Here is a 17,808-nt window from a genome sequence, read left to right on the forward strand (position 1 = left end):
CTGATTTTTGTATGTTTATTTTGTATTCTGCTACTCTGCTGAATCTTTCTATTATTTTCTGTAGTTTTGTCATGTAGTCTTTTGGGTTTTCTAAATATAGTATCATATCAACTGCAAATAGGGACCATTTTACTTCTTCATTACCAATTTAGATGTCCTTTATTTCTTTTTCTTGCCTTATTGCTGTAGCTAGGATTTCCAGCACAATGTTAAATAGGAGTGGTGATAAAGGACATCCTTGTCTTGTTCCTGTTTTCAAGGGGAATGTTGTCAGCTTCTCTCCATTAAGAATGATGTTTGCTGTTGGTTTTGTACAGATGCCCTTTATTATGTTGAGGAATTTCCCTGCTACACCTGTTTTATTGAGAGTTTTTATCAGAAATGGATGTTGGACTTTGTCAAATGCCTTTTCTGCATCAATTGAGATGATCAAGTGATTATTTTATTTTATTTACGTGGTGGAGTACGTTGATTGATTTTCTAATGTTGAGCCATCCTTCTATACCTGGTATGAATCCTACGTGATCGTGATGTATTAGTTTTTTGATATGATGCTGAATTCTATTGGCTAAAATTTTGTTGAGAGTTTTTGCACTTATATTCATGAGAGATATTGGTCTGTAATTTTCTTTTTTTGTGGTGTCTTTGCCTGGTTTTGGTATGCTAGCTTCATAGAATGAATTTTGAAGTATCCCTTCCTTTTCTATGGTCTGAAATAGTTTGAGTAGTACTGGTGTAAGATACTCTCTGAATGTTTGCTAGAATTCTCCAGAGAAACCATCTAGGCCAGGGCTTTTTTTTGTTGGGGTTTTTTTTGTTGTTGTTGTTAACTTTTCAATCTTTCTCTTGTTATGAGTCTGTTCAGATTTTCAACATTGATTTGTAATAGTCTGGCTGGGTAGTGTGTTTCTAGAAATTTGTCCATTTCTTCTAGATTTTCAAATTTTTTGGAGTATAGTTTTTCATAATATTCTGTTACAATCCTTTTTATTTCAGTTGGGTCTGTTGTAATGTCCCCAATTTCATCTCTTATTTGGATTATTTGTGTCCTCTCCTGTTTTTCTTTTGTCAGTTTGGCTAGTGGTTTCTCGATTTTATTCATCCTTTCAAAGAAGCAGCTTTTAGTTTTGTTGTTTCTTTCTATTGTTTTTCTATTCTCTATTTCATTTACTTCTGCTCTGATGTTTATTATTTCCTGTCTTCTGGTGGCTGTAGCCTTCTTTTGCTGTACTCTTTCTATTTGTTCGAGTTGGGTTGTTAATGTTAATTTTGTCCCTTCTTTTTTGATGTGTGTGTCTTTTGCTATAAATTGAGCTCTGAGCACTGTCTTTGCTGTGTCCCAGAGGTTTTGGTATGATGTGTTTTCTCTCTAATTTGATTCTAGGAATTTTTTTATTCCATCTTTGATTTCTTCTATTACCCAGTGATTTTTAAGCAGTGCATTATTTAGTTTCCATGTAATTGATTTTTTTTCCTTTCTCTTCCTGTTGTTAATTTCTACTTTGATGACCAGAGAACATACTTTGTATTATCGCAGTGTTTTGGATTTTGTTAAGGGTTGCTTTGTGGCCTAAGATGTGGTCTATTCTGAAGAACATTCCACGTATGCTGGAAAAGAATGTGTACTTTGCAGTGTTGAGTGGAGTGTTCTATATATATCTATGAGTTCAACTTGGCTGATGGTGATCTTTAGGTCTTCTGTATCTTTGATGAGTTTCTTCGTAAATGTTCTGTCCTTTACCAAGACTGGTGTGTTGAAGTCTCCTACTATTATAGTGGAACTCTCAATTTTTCTTTCAGTGCTGTTAACATTTGTTTTATGGATTTTGGAGCCCTGTCATTGGGTGCGTAGATATTTATTATGCTTATATCTTCAGAGTGGATCACCCCTTTAATCATGATATAGTGCCCTTCTTTGTCTTTTATGGATTTTGTTCTGCAGTCTATTTTAACTGAGATTAGTATTGCCACTCCTGCTCTTTTTTGGTGGCTGTTTGCTTTATGTGTTTTTTTCATCCTTTGATTTTTAATAAATTTCTGTCTCTGTTTCTAAATTATGTCTCTTGTAGACAGCATATTGATGGATCCTCGTTTTTAATTCATTCTTTCACTGTCTGTCTCTTTATGGGTGCATTTAGGCCATTTACGTTCAGTGTAATTATTGATACGTGTGAGTTTACTGTTGTCATTTATTTTGCTTTTTTGTGGTGCTGATGATTTCTTTGTTCCTATTACTCTCCTGTGCCGAATTCCTTTTGTTTGTGGATTTTTTTTCATTTCTTTTATTTTTGTAGGTTTTGTTTTTACTGAGACTTTATGTTTTTCTTCTTTATTTTGATGAGTAGATTTGTTAACTTTCTTTGTGGTTACCTTGAAATTTACCCTTATCTTCTTAGGTTTTAACCAGTCTATTACTGCTTGGTATCACCTTGACTTCCTGTCCATTAGAAAGTTCTATACCTACACCGTTTAGTCCCTCTTTTATTGTTCTGACATTGTTGTCATTTGCAGATTAGCCTTTCTGGTTCCCTGTTGTAAATCTTTTTGGTTTTGAATAGTCCTTAAGAGTTCATTTCCTAGGTTGGTATCTGGCTGGTGTAATCTTGTGTCCTAGATTCAGGCTGTCATCTGATGTTGTTTTTTCTCAAACTGAAGGACTCCCTTTAATAATTCTTGAAAGTTTTGTTTGGTTTTTACATATTCCCTTAATTTCTGTTTATCTGGAAATGTCATAATTTGACTATTATATTCGAATGAGATTTTGCAGGATATATTGTTCTTGGTTGGCAATTTTTTTTCTTTCAAAGTTTTATATATGTCATCCTATTGCCTTCTTGCCTGCATGGTTTGTGCCATGTAATCAGAGCTTAGTCTAATTGTTTCCTCTCTGTATGTGATTTTTTTTTTTGTTTTTCTGGAGCTGCTCTCAGGATTCTTTGTTTGTCTTTGGTTTTAGCAAGTGTGATTATGATATGCCTTGGTGATTTTCCTTTGGGGTCTATTCTATATGGGGTTTGTTGAGTTTCTTGGATAGTCAGCTTTTCATCTTTCACGATATTAGGGAAGTTTTCTGTCAGCCATTCGTCAATGATCCTCTCTGTCTTTTCCTTTTTCTATCCCTGTTCTGGAACTCCAATCACTTGAAAAATTTTACTTTTGATTGTATCGCACATAATTCTCATGGTTTCTTCATCTTTTTTCCTTGTTTTTCTCAAAGTTGTATCCAAGTATTTGTCTTCAATTTCACTGATCCTGTCTTCCATTGTTTCAAACTTGTTCCTCAGCTCTTCTATGACACTGTCCATTTCTGAAATCCTGTAGTTTATGTTTTGGATATCTAATTGTTATTTTGTATGAGTTCTACTAGTGAATTTATTTTGTCATTTCATTCCTGTATTATTTTTTTGTATTCTTCCATTTTTTGGTCTGTATTTTCCATGATTTGTCTGTCTTTTCTATGAATTTACCTATATTCTCCTCATTTTTGTCTGCTTGTTGCTTCAACTCTTGGATAGCTCTGAATATTAGAGATTTGAATTCCCTATCAGGTAGTTCTAGTGCCTTTTATTCTACTGGAGAGTCATCTGGTGTTTTATTTTTGATGCCTAGTGGAACCATCCTTTCCTGTTTTTGTATACGTTTTGATATTGTCTTCTGTCTTTGGGACATTTGGTTGTTATTTTCTTTGTTTATTGATTGTAGATATGTTTGTTTTATCCTGCTTTTTTATTTGGTTACGTCTGAGCAGGTGGGCTGTGCATTCTTTGTTGTTTGCTCATCTATTGACACGATATTTTTCACCTTCTTGTATAATGGGCAGGGCCAGTCGCTCAGCTGTGGTGCAGCAGGGCAAGTCCACCCGAAGGGGAGAGGCAGGGGTAGGTTTTCTGTGGTATGTATTGGGCTGATAAAGTGAGCCAGGGGTCAGTGCACAACAGGTTCTGGTAGGCCACTCAGAATGCAATGTTTAGCACATGGTGCAGATAGGCAGGAGGGAGGGCGAGGGGGAGGTTGTGATGTATGGAGCTACGTTTTTTATGGAAAAGAAGAGAGAGGAGGGAGAAACAGGAGCAAAAAAAAAAAGTGCTGAGGGAGCCTGCTGTTGGTGTGGAGAGACAAGAAACTGAGAAAGGAAGAAAAATATAATGAAAAAAATAAAATCAATAAAAATTAAATTAAAAAAATGCTCCCAGGGATCCCACCAGTGTGGCTGCGCAAACTGGGAAAATGGCTCCCAAGCCATTCAGTACAGCCAGACTAGAAGGGTCGTGATAATATACAGTACCAGGTAGTCAGGAGACAGGAAAAGAAGGTAAGTAAAAAGAGACGAGAAACTGAGAAATGAGGAAAACTAAAAAGGAAAAAAAGAATAAGAAAACAAAGAAAAAAAAAGCCCCCAGGTATCACAGCAACATGGCAATGCCAACCAGGGAAGCAGTTCCCCAGCTGAGCGGTGCAATACAGCCTTTCAGAAGTAGCAAAGATGGCATACAGAGTCAAGTGTTCAAGAGTGTGTTAGTCATCTAGTGCTGCATAACAGAAATACCACAAGTGGATGGTTTTAATGAAGAGAAGCTTATTTCCTCATAGTCAAAGTAGGCTAAAAGTCCAAATTCAAGGTTTCAGCTCCAGGGGAAGGCTTTCTCTCTCTTGGCCTTTTCATCAGCGTTCCCCCAGACTAGGAGCTTCTCGGCACAGGGACCCCGGTCCAAAGGATGCGCTCTGCTCCCGGCACTGCTTTCTTGATGGTATGAGGCCCCCCTGTTTCACTGCTCACTTCTGTCTTTTATATCTCAAGAGATTGCCTCAGGACACAATCCAGTCTTGTAGGTCAGGTCCTGCCTTACTAACACAACTGCCACCCATCCTCCCTCATTAACATCATAGGGGCAGGATTTACAACACATAGGGAAATCACACAGTACCAGGAATCATGGCCCAGCCAAACTGATATACACATTTTTTAGGGGACATAACTCAAACTATGACAAAGAGAAAGACAGGGGAGGATGTGAAAGAGAAGAAACCAAAAGAGGCTGAAAAAAGCAACGCCAGCAACAAAGAAATGGCAGTGAAGAAGCCAGCCTGTGTGGGTGGGTTGAATCCATGCAGCACAGAACCAGTGCCTCCCGTGCTGTTGTCTCTGCCTACTGGAAAGTCATGTATTGGCCTGCTGGTAAGCAGTTAATCATCCTGCTGAGAATCCGTGGATCGGCCCACCACAAAGCAGCAAATCAGCCTTCTGGGAAGCTGGAAATTGACCCACTGGGAAGCAGTGAATTGGCCAGCCGGGAAGCTGGGATTGGCCTGCTGGGAAGCCTCAGATCAGCCTTCCAGGAAGCGGCAAAGGTAGAGCAGGGGGAGGCAGGCTAGGGGGTAGGAAAGTGTGTCTCACTTGTTAGCAGGTGCTCTGTCTCCTGCTGTGAGCTCTGTGAATCTGCTTTCCCATACTCCCTGTCCACCTATCTCTGACAGGAGTCCAAGGTGGTGGATCCGTGTTTCATTAGCTGATAGGGGACCTCCACTCGTAACTCTCCTCTCTCTGTTCTCTGTCAGTTTCTTATTCCATTCAGTGCTTGGTTGAGTTCTTTATCACTTCTTTTGACGCTTAGAGTTCAAGGATTGACGTTTGTCTCTGTTTTACTTAGCTTTTTGGGTCTTTGCTGTGGAGGGAATGTGTGGTGCTTCTGTCTATAGCGCCGTGTTGGCTCTGCCTCAGAATGAGAAATATCTTAATGGTGAATTGTTTGAGTGCCTTTTACAGGATTAGTTAAATTAGTTCATAAAATGAATGTTACATGATACCTATTTATAAATATGCTTTACAACATAACTTTTAACAAACATTTATGAAATAAATGTTCGTGGTATACATTGGATTTTAATGAAAATCAATGAGCAGCTTGTGACCAGTCCTACTGTAGGACCAGCAGGGAGCAGATAAAACCCTCCAGAGCAAACCATCCCTCCAGTTAAGAATAGACTCTCTACTCTTGTTCTGATGACTGGTTTCATTTTCTTCATTTATCTGCCCCCAAGCTTCCAAACCCCTATTTACTTTAATCTTAGAAGAACATTTCCCCTTTATACCTCACTTAGTAGATTTTAATGATAATTAATTTATGTACAAAACTTTTACATATTATTTGGTTAATATTAAAATTAGGCTAAAAAAACCTCAAATGAAATATTTAATACCCAATCAACATGTGTTGAATTTAAAAAAAAGTAAATGAGCAATATAGTTAATGGAACCCAGTGAGAAGAAGTGTATATCTATATTTTTAAAGAGCACAAAAATAGAATGAGGAAAGAATTCTTTATAGACACATGAGAGCTGTGTGAAGGCACCCTGTGGGCAACTGATTCTTATTATGATATCCTGGATGGAAAGAATGAAGTGGGGTTATTGCAGGTGCAGTCAATGACTTGGTTTTTCCCTAGTGAATTGGCTACAGTAGGTGACTTTATTTCTTCACTTTAGGCAGCTGGAAATATGTATTGATTCATTGCCTTTTCATTTGAGGGTCAACTTCATCAAAGATGGAGCCATAGAAATGCTCTGTTTGCTGGATATGAGCAAATGCATTAGTGTCTTTTTTTGGTCTGAATGTTACTAAGGTTTTCAGGAACCAAATAAATACTATGGAGGATTTTTGCTCTGAGCATATGTGAGACTGCAGAATATTTTTTAAAAGTTAAATATAATTTAAGTAGTAACAGTGTTATGGTTCTTTTCTAAGACTGTGCTATTCTTCTTACAATTTTAGTTTTGTTCTAAGTATTGTTTGTCTGACTGTACAATTAGTTTTTATTTGGTAACTACTGTTTGTTTTGATTTTACAAGTAATGTTATTTCTCTTATGACTTTTAGCTTAATTGTACCTTAGAAATTACCTAACCAACTCTCTCATTTTATAAATGAGGAAACTGAGGTATAGAGAAATCAGTTGATTTTTCCTAAGTATAATAAAAAATAATATTACTAAAAGAATGTCTTCAGTTACAGTACTTCAGATTTCATCTTAATGTTAAACCTTAAGTCTTGGATGATTATGAATCTCATGTTGTTAAAGCTGTCTTCTAAAATATACAACACTGAAATCTTTACGATAATAGATTTTCCCCCTTTTATTTTAAGTAGAAATATAAGACACGTGACAAATAGCTGATAAAGGTGAAGTAACACAAAAGGCTTCAATTTCTTATAGTTTCTTACTTAAAAAACTACATACTCTCTAAAATGTAAGCAAATTTTAATGTAGATTTATCATGAGATAACATTTATATCTATCATTTCTTTTAACAGATTGAAGAAATATGGATACCATCACTAAAAAACGAGGCTCTGTTTTTGCCAGCTTTGTCATCTGTCACCTTCTTTTCCACTTTGTGAGTTCTTGGTTTTCAGCAAAAGTTTTTCCATGTTTTAATAGTCTTAGGTTGGAAGAGAAGATTGGATGGAACTTAAGGTAAAGCATATAAAAATGTAAATGATTAATTTGAAAAAAAACAACTAGCTTTGTGATATAAAGTAGCTATCTAAAATATCTCAGGAGAGTGTTTTTTATTGAGGATGTAACAGATTTTAAAGTCACATGTTACTATTTGACCTTAGGCGTAAATGGAAAGAAATGGATAGATATCATACAAGACATTTTTTAAAATTCTAATATTGCAAAGTATTACGATGAAATTATTTAACTTTCTGGGAGAGCATGGGAAGGTTACAGTTAGACACCAGCTGTCTAAGACTACTGTTTATATTTTAGATAAACACATGTTCTTTGGTAGGAACAACAGAAGAAAACATTCCTTGGCGTTGTGAGTAGCCTATATATAGTATTAACTGGCTTAGGGCAGTTAGTTAAACTTTACACACCAGAGAACAAAGAAGGTATTCTTTCGCTATGTAATTCTAAAGTTAAAAATTCCTTTTTAGATTTTTTTAATGAAAAAAAAATGGAAAAAGAACAAGATATCTAAGGATGTAGAAATCTGCTGGAGTTTTTTGATAAATTGGCTACACATCCCGCTTCCCCCCACTACTCATTAATCTCTCACAAGATTTCAAACACAAAAGGACTCTGATGACTGCCTCACCTCCTTTAAAGCATTTCATGTGCTCAGACATCCCTGTGCATTTGCAAACCTCAGCGAATGGTAGCAGCTATGGGAAGATTTTTTGTCGTTATTTATTTGAAGTTAATGCTAACTGTAAAACGAATTCAACATGTCTTTAAAATTGCTATAATTGTTTTTCATTGACTTTTCCTTTTAGAATTAAAGAACTTCTGCCAAATGACTTAAGTTTTTGAGAAAGATCATATTTGACCTGAAATCCCCTATCTTTGTTTGAGTCAATTTGTTTTGTAGGCATCGACTTTTTTCTTCCTTTGTGGCAAATATATAGGCAATGAAACATTTGCCATTTCATCAGCCTTCACATGTACAATTCAATGACATCAAATAGGTTCATCATGTTGTTGAACCATCACATCATCATTAACCATTCCTGAATTTTTCCATCATCCTTAAAAAACTCTCAGTGTCCCCTAAGCATTGTGTCTTCCTTTCCTGCACTATCGCACCTGCCTATGGTGACCACTAATAACTTTGATCTCTACAAACTTGCCTGTTCTAGACATCTCATATAAGTGAGATCATACAATATTTGTCTTTTCTGTTCCTGACTTATTTCATTCAGAACAATGTTTTCAGGGCTTATCCATGTCATTGTAAGTATCAGGACTTTATTTCTCTTTATGGTTAAGTGATATTCTGTGTATGTACCACATTTTGTTTATCCATCCGTTGATGAACATTTAGCCTATTTCTACCTTTCAAGCATTCACTTTTCTAATTCATAATGTGAATAAGACTTTAGTGGTTTTCTTGTGCATCTTATACTGATTTGTCTGGTTCATACATGCTACAGTTCTTCTTGCCCAAAAAGCAAGAAACATCGTACCACGTTTGAAAAATGAGAGGTATTTTCTTTGTCTTAAGAATAGCACACATTGGACTGTTCAAATGTACCATACTAAAGGTACTAACCATTATTTGTTTTAAACTTTCTTACATACAAAGTTAGATGGAACGGCAGAAAAGTGAAGGAAGAGTGGGAAGGAGGGGCATGCAGTTTGTGCTACTAATTTAAGCTCTGCATTTCTTTTTCACTGCGGTTAGGGTAGGCTAAAGGGTATTGAATCTTGTTGCCAGTGGCCGCTGAGTTGGTTCTGACCCTATGTACAACAGAACGCAACACTGCCTGGTCCTGCACCATTCTCACAATTGTTATGCTTGAGCCCATTGTTGCAGCCATTGTGTCAATCCATCTCTTTGAAGGTCCTCTTCTTTTTCACTAATCCTCTTTAGCAAGCATGATGCCCTTTCCAGAGAGTGGCCCCTCCTGATAACATGTCCAAAGTATGTGAGACAAAGTCTTGCCATCCTCACTTCTAAGGAACACTCTGGCTGTACTTCTTCCAAGACAGATTTGTTCATTCTTTTGGCAGTCCAAGGTATACCCAATATTGTTCCCCAACATCCTAATTAAAGGCATCAATTTTTCTCCGGCCTTCCTGATTCATTGCCTAGTTTTCACTTGGGTAGGAGCAAGTCAAAGAAATAGGGAAGGTATAGAGAAGTAGATAGAAACATAAAAATGAAACAAAACAATGAAATTTAAAAATGCTTTACATTATTTAGTCTTATCACTGCCATTCTACACTGCAGGGAATTACCATTTGGGAAACTTAGTTCCCATTTGAAAAAGGAGCCTGGGATTATGTAAACTTCATTTAGCTCTTCACATGGTGTGTTCTCTCTGCTTCTATCTTTCTCATCATTTAGAGATACTCCTGCTTCCCACTCCAACTGTGAGGTAGAGAATGCAAAAAGGGCAAAAATTGGCTACTATTTGAATAAAGTACGCATTTGTGTCTTGAAACCTAGCCTCCAGTCTTGAAACAGGCGGATCAATACAGCACACATAGTTCTTCCTAGTAATCAGGGAAGAGTCTCTGAACAATGGGTTGTCCAATCCATCTAACAGAAAAAAAGATAAGAGGAAAAACCTCACCAGAGAATGTTCACTTGAGGGCGAACAGTTTAATTATAAATCAGAAATTGTTGTGTTTAATTGTCACTTTTTCTGAAAACTTACATACTTGTAGATTATATATAAAAATATAATTTTAAATTTTTTTAATTTTCTTAGTTATTTTTATCCAGTTGCTATCATGTAGCTTAGAAAGTTCCATCGTGTTGAAATACTCCCACTTTTAAATCTACGGCTCCAAAATTTAACTCTCCTGTTTATTTGAGCTATATCATTTCTATTTGTAATACTCAGACTATTAGTGAATGATTAAATCAGTTACTTTAAATAGCTGTTCTAAAAACGGTCACTAATTATTTCCTAGAAAACCAGTGTCTTTTTGTAAGCACAAACATTTCTTCTTAATCTTCTTTGCGAAAAAATTGAAATATTTTATGTTGGGCACCATTTTGCTATTTCTTTTTAGACACTAATGAATTTACATTTTACTTTGTCAGGAATCTAATTTTAAAGACTAAGATAAGAAATTTTTACTAACAGAGAAGTGTCAAAGTATAGACGTTTAATATAGAATAGTATGTAAGCACAGGGTGTCTGCTTCTCCTGTTCTTTATAATGGGAACTGTTTGGTCCATGTTACAATTAACTGTCCTCTAATGAATTATAGTAGCCCTGGTATGGCACAGTTGTTAAGAGCTTGCCTACTAACCAAAAGGTCAGCAGTTCAAATCCACCAGCCATTCCTGGGAAACCCTGCAGGGCAGTCTACTTTGTTCTATAGGGTTACTATGAGTTGGAATTGACTCAAATGGCAAAGGGTTTTTTATTTTAATGAAATATATGCTATTTCCAGCAGCTGAGGGCTTGTAATCCATCCCATTTACCATATAACTTCTCAACAGATAAGAGAACTTGAGGCCTGAGTATCAGGAGCAAACAGATTTCTTGTGAGAGGAAACTTTTGGACTTAAGGTTATTGAACCCTAAAACTGGTTAGTAAGAGAGGCTATGCTTTTTTTTTTCTTCCTCTTATAGAATTTTTGAATAGGAACAGAAAGCTGGCTGTAGGATTACTTAAATGGAGTGTTTCATTTAATCATCAAGGAGTTTACATTTCTCTCCAAATGGAATACAGGTGTGCTTGGCATGAAAATTCGAGACTTGTAAGTCAGGTAAATTGGGCTAATTATTCACACATCAAAATGATCTTTAGTATTACAAAGGATCAGTGCCTTTCTGTTAGTGAAATTCTTTGAGACTTTAAAATAACATTTGATTTAATATGATTGCACTCATCTATTTAGGAACATATTATCTAGTAGATCAAATATATTGGTTTTTCATGTTACAATAAGATTTTCTAACATCAAGCTTTATTTTGGTTGATATATTTCAGTTATTTTGAAAGATTTGGCATCATATTGTAGAGAGATATTTTTTGCACACCAGTAATTTCTAGAGAAAAAAACTTTGCTGTTCCTTTCAATTTTTATCCTATTGAAGAGAAAAGAAACTTCATTACTTGCAAACTCAATCAAGTAATAGATGTGACAAATTCTAAACTGTTGGATACAAAACTTCACTGTGTGGATAAATACACAGTAACCTACGTATAGATCTTTAAGTGGCACATCATAGAGTTTGGGTTTCATTTGAGTCACTAAATTATTAATTAGCAGGATATGTTCATAGAAACTGATGTTTTTCATTTAGACCTTATTCCTTCTATAAAAGAAAACTTGACCTGGATCTTGTGAACATTTTGCTTTCACTTGTGTGTTTCTTTTAAAAACGGATTCTCTGTACATGGGCCTCAGTTTTTCTATTTATAAGAGCTTTCATAATACTTTAAAAGAAGGACTAATAATGGCTACACTAGCTTTCTCACGGCTTTATCACAAAAATCGAGTGAGATAATGCATGTGGATGTACCTTTAAAACTGGAATCTCCCAGGTAATACATCTTCATTTCATGATCCGTCTGAATTCTGTTTTAACTACCCCAAGACAAAACAAAACAAACCTGTTGAGGTTGAGTACATTCCAACTTAAAGAGACCCTATAAGACAGGTTAGAACTGTCCCATAGAGTTTCCAAGGAGCAGCTGGTGGATTGAACTGCTAAACTGATGACCTTTTGGTTAGCAGCTGATCTCTTAACCACTGTGCCACCCAGACTCCGTGTTAATGGTAAGTGTTTAAGGCCAGTAGATTCGGAAGCATTCCCAACTGATTTCTTAAAGAGCAGGGAACTCAGCCTGCAGTGACCCTGTTGGAGATGGAGTTGGGAGTAGAATGCTGGGTAGTGGGCTTACCAATTGCCATCTGTCTGTACAAAACTCCATCAACCACATTACCACGTTTGCTTCTGCTTTAGAGCTCTTCACCAAGAAGTGATTCCTTGGTTTTCTAGCAGGGGACTGCAGTCACAGGCAGTCTTTTTGTCATTAATTCCAAAGTAAAGTGTGAGACCCTTGGGTTTCTAAATGGCAATTTTGTATTATACTCTCAGATGTATTCCACTACTATATTTAAATGCTTCCAGATATATAACTTCTTAAGAATGCTAAATGTCTTGCCAGAATGAGTTAAACCGTAGTGAAAAGATTCTAAAATCTTTCTGTGTATTTTGTTTCGTTTCAGGGTGGTATCCACATGCCATTCTTTAGTGGTTGGAGTTTTTTGCCTATATATTTTATTATCTGATGGAGCTCTTATAGCTGATCCACTTGGGTAAGCTGTTTATTTCTAAGATAGTCCATTTCATTTCTATTTTTATAATAATTATTAACAAGAACACTTCTTACTTTAAAACATAAAGCATAGAAATGGTGTATGTTTTATGAAAATGTATATGTTCAAGATTTATTTCAGCAAGCTGCCTTAAAATGATTTGTTTTAGATTTGAATACATACAATGAGGGCCATTTTGACTTAGAATTTCAATTGTTATCAAAAATAGGGAGTATATGGTGATGATATAAACATTTTTACTGCTAGTGAATAAAACCAAGTTATTACGAATACTGTTCTGAGTAAAAACGAGTTATTATGAAGCTAGGTTAGTCAACTTGGATAACAGCTACTTAAGACTTACACTTCAAATCCATAAATTTTTAGCCATCAATTGATAACAAAGCGATGAAATGTGAGAATTATTGATGGCTATGTGAGAAGAACTTAGTACTACATGAGAAGATTTGAGGCACTAATAATAACTTCATCAATAACAGGATAATCTGTAAGATGGCTCCTTTTAAAAGTTAAAACTCATTCCAATAATAGCAATTTTACAAAATGTATTTCCTTGTGCTATACGAAAGTTTTAGTTCAGCTTAGTTTGAGAGCAGAGGTGTGTTTTGAGAAAGCACTGCACTGGGACGTGGTAGACATGGGCTCTGGGGGCAACTTGATCAGGCATTTTGACCATCACTGTTTGCAAGGAAGTTGTGTTTTACTCATCAATATGGAATTATTCCCATCAGTATTATTCCAATATTGATGAATTTTAATTGGAAAGCTATTTTTCAGAGTGAGTCAATTCAGTGGATTTAATTCTTTGGCCAGGTTTCTATATAGTCTACCTAAACAATTTATAGCTTTTTTATTTTACTTAGATAATTTTCAGAAGAACTAGTTCTTTTGTGAAGTATATTTTACAACAGAGATGACTAGTTGATCAATTTTTTTCTTAACAAAATTTTACTTATTGTTTTTTATATTTTTACACTTTATGCCATAATTCCTTCAGTTCAATTTTCATGTGTTGTAGTTTTCAGATACAAATTTGTAAAGAAGACAGGATTTGTGCTAAATGTTTCCATTCATAGTTTTAGCTGTTGACAGTCTTATAATGCTATAAATGACACTTCCTTTTTTTTTGTCTACTGAGATTTAAATATTCCACCATTAGTTCACATTATAAAGCAGATAAATGTCCGATCATTTATATTTGTTTCTTGGAGCAAAGGGTATTAGTAGGGCAAAAGTGTAGGATACTGATATAAGTAGAGGTTGAAATAGCTGTCCTACTCTGATTATTTCCTAATTGTATGCTAATAGGCAAGTCCCTCTAGTCCTCAGTAAAATGATGATGATGATAACATATTGCTTCAAAATCAGAGACTGGATCGGATGATTTCTAGAGGTGCTTGTATCTCTGATTCAGAATAAGGGAGTCACAAAAATCAGCATCTGCAATTCCATTTGGATCTTCTTGCAAACAAATCATTTGAGAACACATTTATAAAAAGCTATCTTTTGGCTAAATTATCTTAGTAAAACTTTTAGCTAACATATATGAGAAATTATGGTTATTTGTGCAGTTAGAAGTATTATCATAGCTAATACAGTATTTTGTGCATTGCATGGCTTAGAATGGGATCTAGAATCCTATTGAGACATTCCTTAGGTGACTTAATAGACTGGAGTGTCAACTGTAGTGGGCCCATAGATATCCTCCAAAGCCCATCATAAATTCCACTGGTGGTGTGGATGATGCCTTCCAAATTCTGAGGAAAAAAGAAAAAAACAAAAACCCTTATTTTACACCGCTGGACCTGGAGATTCTGAGAATAGTTCTTAAAACTTGGGTTTAGTACAAAATGCACTGGGAAATTTTAGCTATCCTCAGGAGGTTTGAGGTCTTTTAATTTGGGGACCGCATTATGGATTGGCTTTAGGTACTTTAGAGGATTTGAGCCTAGTCTGAACTCTAAGAGTTGATGATTTATTCTCAAGCAAATTTTGGAGACTAGCTTGTGCCTACAGTAAACTTCAGGGAAATTACAGACTACAGAAGGTCTCTTGATTAAAATGAGTCATCTTGGGCAGGAAGGCTACAAGATTTCCTTAAGGGCTGTGGGTTGTGATTATCCAAGGAACAGCATATGCCTGCTAGTACTAGTAGTACAGGATCTTTTCAGTTGTGCTAAACTGTTATGTGTTTTACGATTTATATTTGAGTTTTGCAGTATATATTCTTCTTGGTTGGCAGTTTTTTCTTTCAAGATTTTATATACGTCATCCCATTGCATTCTTGCCTATATGGTTTCTGCTATGTAATCAGAGCTTAGTTTTACTGCTTCCCCTTTGTATGTGACTTTTCGTCTTTCTTGAGCTGCTCTCAGGATTCTTTCTTTCTTTTTGGTTTTAGTGAGTGTGATTATATGTCTTGGTGTTTTTCTTTTGGGGTCTATCCTATATGGGATTTGTTGAGCTTCTTGGATAGTCAGCCTTTTGTCTTTCATGATATTAGGGAAGTTTTCTGTCAGCAAATCTTCGATGATCTCTGTGTTTTCCATTTTCTACCCCTGTTGTGGAACTCTGATCACAAGCAAATTTTTGCTTTTGATTGTATCCCACATTGTTCTGGGGGTGTCTTCATTTTTCCTCATTCTTTTCTCTGATTTTTCCTTGAAGTGGTATCCAAGGATTTGTCTTCAATTTCACTGCTCCTGTCTTCCTTCCATTGTTTCAGATTTGCTCCTAAAACCTTCTGTTGCACTGTCGATATCTGAAGTCTTGTTGTTTATCTTTTGGATTTCTAATTGCTGTTTTTGTAGGATTTCTAGTTGTTGCTTTATTTTGGCATTTCATTCCTGTATTATTTTCCTGATTTCTTCCATTGTGTCATCTGTCTTTTCCATGATTTTGTCTATTTTTTCCTTATCTTTGTCTGCATTTTCCTTCATCTGTCGGAGAACCCTGAATATTAGACTTCTGAATTCCCTATTCGGTAGTTCCAGTGTCTTTTCTTCTAGCAGAAGGTCATCTGGTGTTTTATTTTGGTTGCTTTCTGGAGCCATACTTCCTTGTCTTTTTATATGTTTTGATATTGTTTGCTGTCTCTGGGACATTCAGGAATTATTTTCTTCATTTATTGATTGTAGATTTGATTGTTTCATCCTGCCTTTTTGTTTTATTTGGTTATGTCTGGGCAGATGGGCTGAGTGTGTTTTGTTGCTTGCTTGCCTGTGGGCATGATACTTTTCACCATCTTCTCCAAGTGAGTAGGGCTGGCCACTCACCTATGGTGCAGCAGGGCAGGTCCAGCATGGGTGGAGGAGCAGGGATGGATAGTTTGTGGTTTGAACTGGGGTTGATGGGGCGGGGCTGGGGAGCAGTGCAGGGTGAGGTTTGGGGGACCGTGTTGGTAGCACTCGGGGGTGTGGCACTTAGTGCACAGTGCAGATAAACAGGAGGGAAGGAGTGGAGGTGATGTGCAAAGCTAAGTGGGTGAGTGAGTGACAGAAGAGAAAGAAGAGAGATACAAAGGTAAAAAAAGAAAAAAGAGGCAAAAAATGAAGTAAAAATAATGATAAAAAGAAAAAAGTAAATAAAATGGTGATGCTGTAGGATCTGGCTGGTGGGGGTGGGGGAGACCCAGCAGGGTGGTGCGCTGGTGGCCCTCTAGCCGAGCAGTGTGGCTCAGCCTGTTGAGAAGCACCATGGGTTGCCCACAGTGCTAGGTGGGCAGGAGAAAGGAAAGTAAAGAGGGGAAAGAAAAAGAAGAAGCCAACAATCAAATAAACAAACAAAAAAAAATAACAACAAAGAAATATGTTGGTGGGTGCACCAGCCATTGGAGGCAGGGCCAAATTTGGGTGGCTGTGAGCTGAGGTCTCTCTTGCCAGGTGGCACAGCACAGCCATCTGGAAGGGGCAGAGGCTGGGAAGGGCCTAGGTGTGAGGAAGAAGGAAAAGGAGAAGAGGAAAGATAAAGAAAAATATAAAATATGGCCCTGAGTGTGTTAGCCTATGGGGGCAGTGCAGACTCAGGTAGTGTGTGCCAGAGGCTCTCCAGCTGAGCTGTGCAGCACAGCCCACCAAGAAGTTGGAGGTGATGCATGGGGCTAGATGGAGGGGAGAGAGGAAAGAAAGGAACAGAGAGGGAGAGGAGAAACAATACCAAAGAAACAAAGAAACAAACAAGAAAACACACAAAAAAAAACAAACTATAAAGAATATGACACTGAGGCAGCCAGTCAGTGTTGGTGGTGCAGACACAGGGAAGCCATGTGCAGTGACTCTTCAACTGAGCTGTGCAGCACAACCCCTCCAGAAAGGGCGGGAGTGGTGCGCAAGACTGGGAGGGCAGGAGAAAGGAGAGGAAGTAAAGCAGAGAGAGAAGAAATAGAAAAAAAAAAGAAGAAAAGAAAAAGAAAAAAATAAAGAAAAAGAATATAGCAAACAAAAAATCACAGACGATCAAAAAGGGAAGGGGATGGCACTTGGGGCTAGCTGGATGGGAGAAAGAGAAGGAGGGAAGGGAGAGAGAGAAACAACACAACAAAAAAAGAGAAATATAAAAAAAAAAAAACCTCACAAAACAAACAAACAAAACCACAAAAAGAAAAAAACTCAAAAAATATCACAGCCTGTCACAACTTGGCTGCCAACCAAAAGGGTTGCTTTTACAATCCACCAGCTGCTCCTTGGCAACCCTATGCGGCAATTCCACTCTGTCCTATAGAGTTGCTATGAGTCAGAATTGACTCTAGGCAACAGGTTTGATTTGGTTTTGTAAAGAATGGGAGGAGATGGCATACTGGGCTAGCTGGGAGGGAGAAAGAGTACGAAGGAAGGGAGAAAGAGAAAATCAACAAATAAATAAATAAATAAATAGAACAAAACAATCCAAAAAAAAAAGAACAAAGCAAACAAACCAAAAAACTCACATCCTGTCAAGAAGGGGAGGGGATGGCACTGAGGGCTAGAAAAGCAACACCCCCTTCCAAAAAAAAAA

The 17,808-nt window shown here is 36.7% G+C and overlaps 1 protein-coding gene across 8 annotated transcripts in view; it reads left to right on the forward strand.

Annotated features, from left to right (window-relative positions):
• Positions 1 to 17,808, forward strand: part of LOC111820999 (transmembrane protein 56-like) — a 214,862-nt gene that overhangs the window by 110,291 nt on the left and 86,763 nt on the right. For all 8 annotated transcript variants that reach the window (XR_002824484.1, XR_002824483.1, XM_023733465.1 and 5 more), the window contains 2 exons: positions 7,310 to 7,392; positions 12,706 to 12,795. Coding sequence is in view for 6 of the 8 variants with exons in the window: in XM_023733465.1 (XP_023589233.1) it covers positions 7,310 to 7,392; positions 12,706 to 12,795 (173 nt within the window). In the remaining 2 variants the exon portion in view is untranslated. The remainder of the gene's footprint in view (positions 1 to 7,309; positions 7,393 to 12,705; positions 12,796 to 17,808) is intronic.

Source organism: Trichechus manatus, unplaced genomic scaffold (genome assembly GCF_000243295.1).
Source record: "Trichechus manatus latirostris isolate Lorelei unplaced genomic scaffold, TriManLat1.0 scaffold00058, whole genome shotgun sequence".
In the NCBI taxonomy this organism is placed as follows: Eukaryota; Metazoa; Chordata; class Mammalia; order Sirenia; family Trichechidae; genus Trichechus; species Trichechus manatus.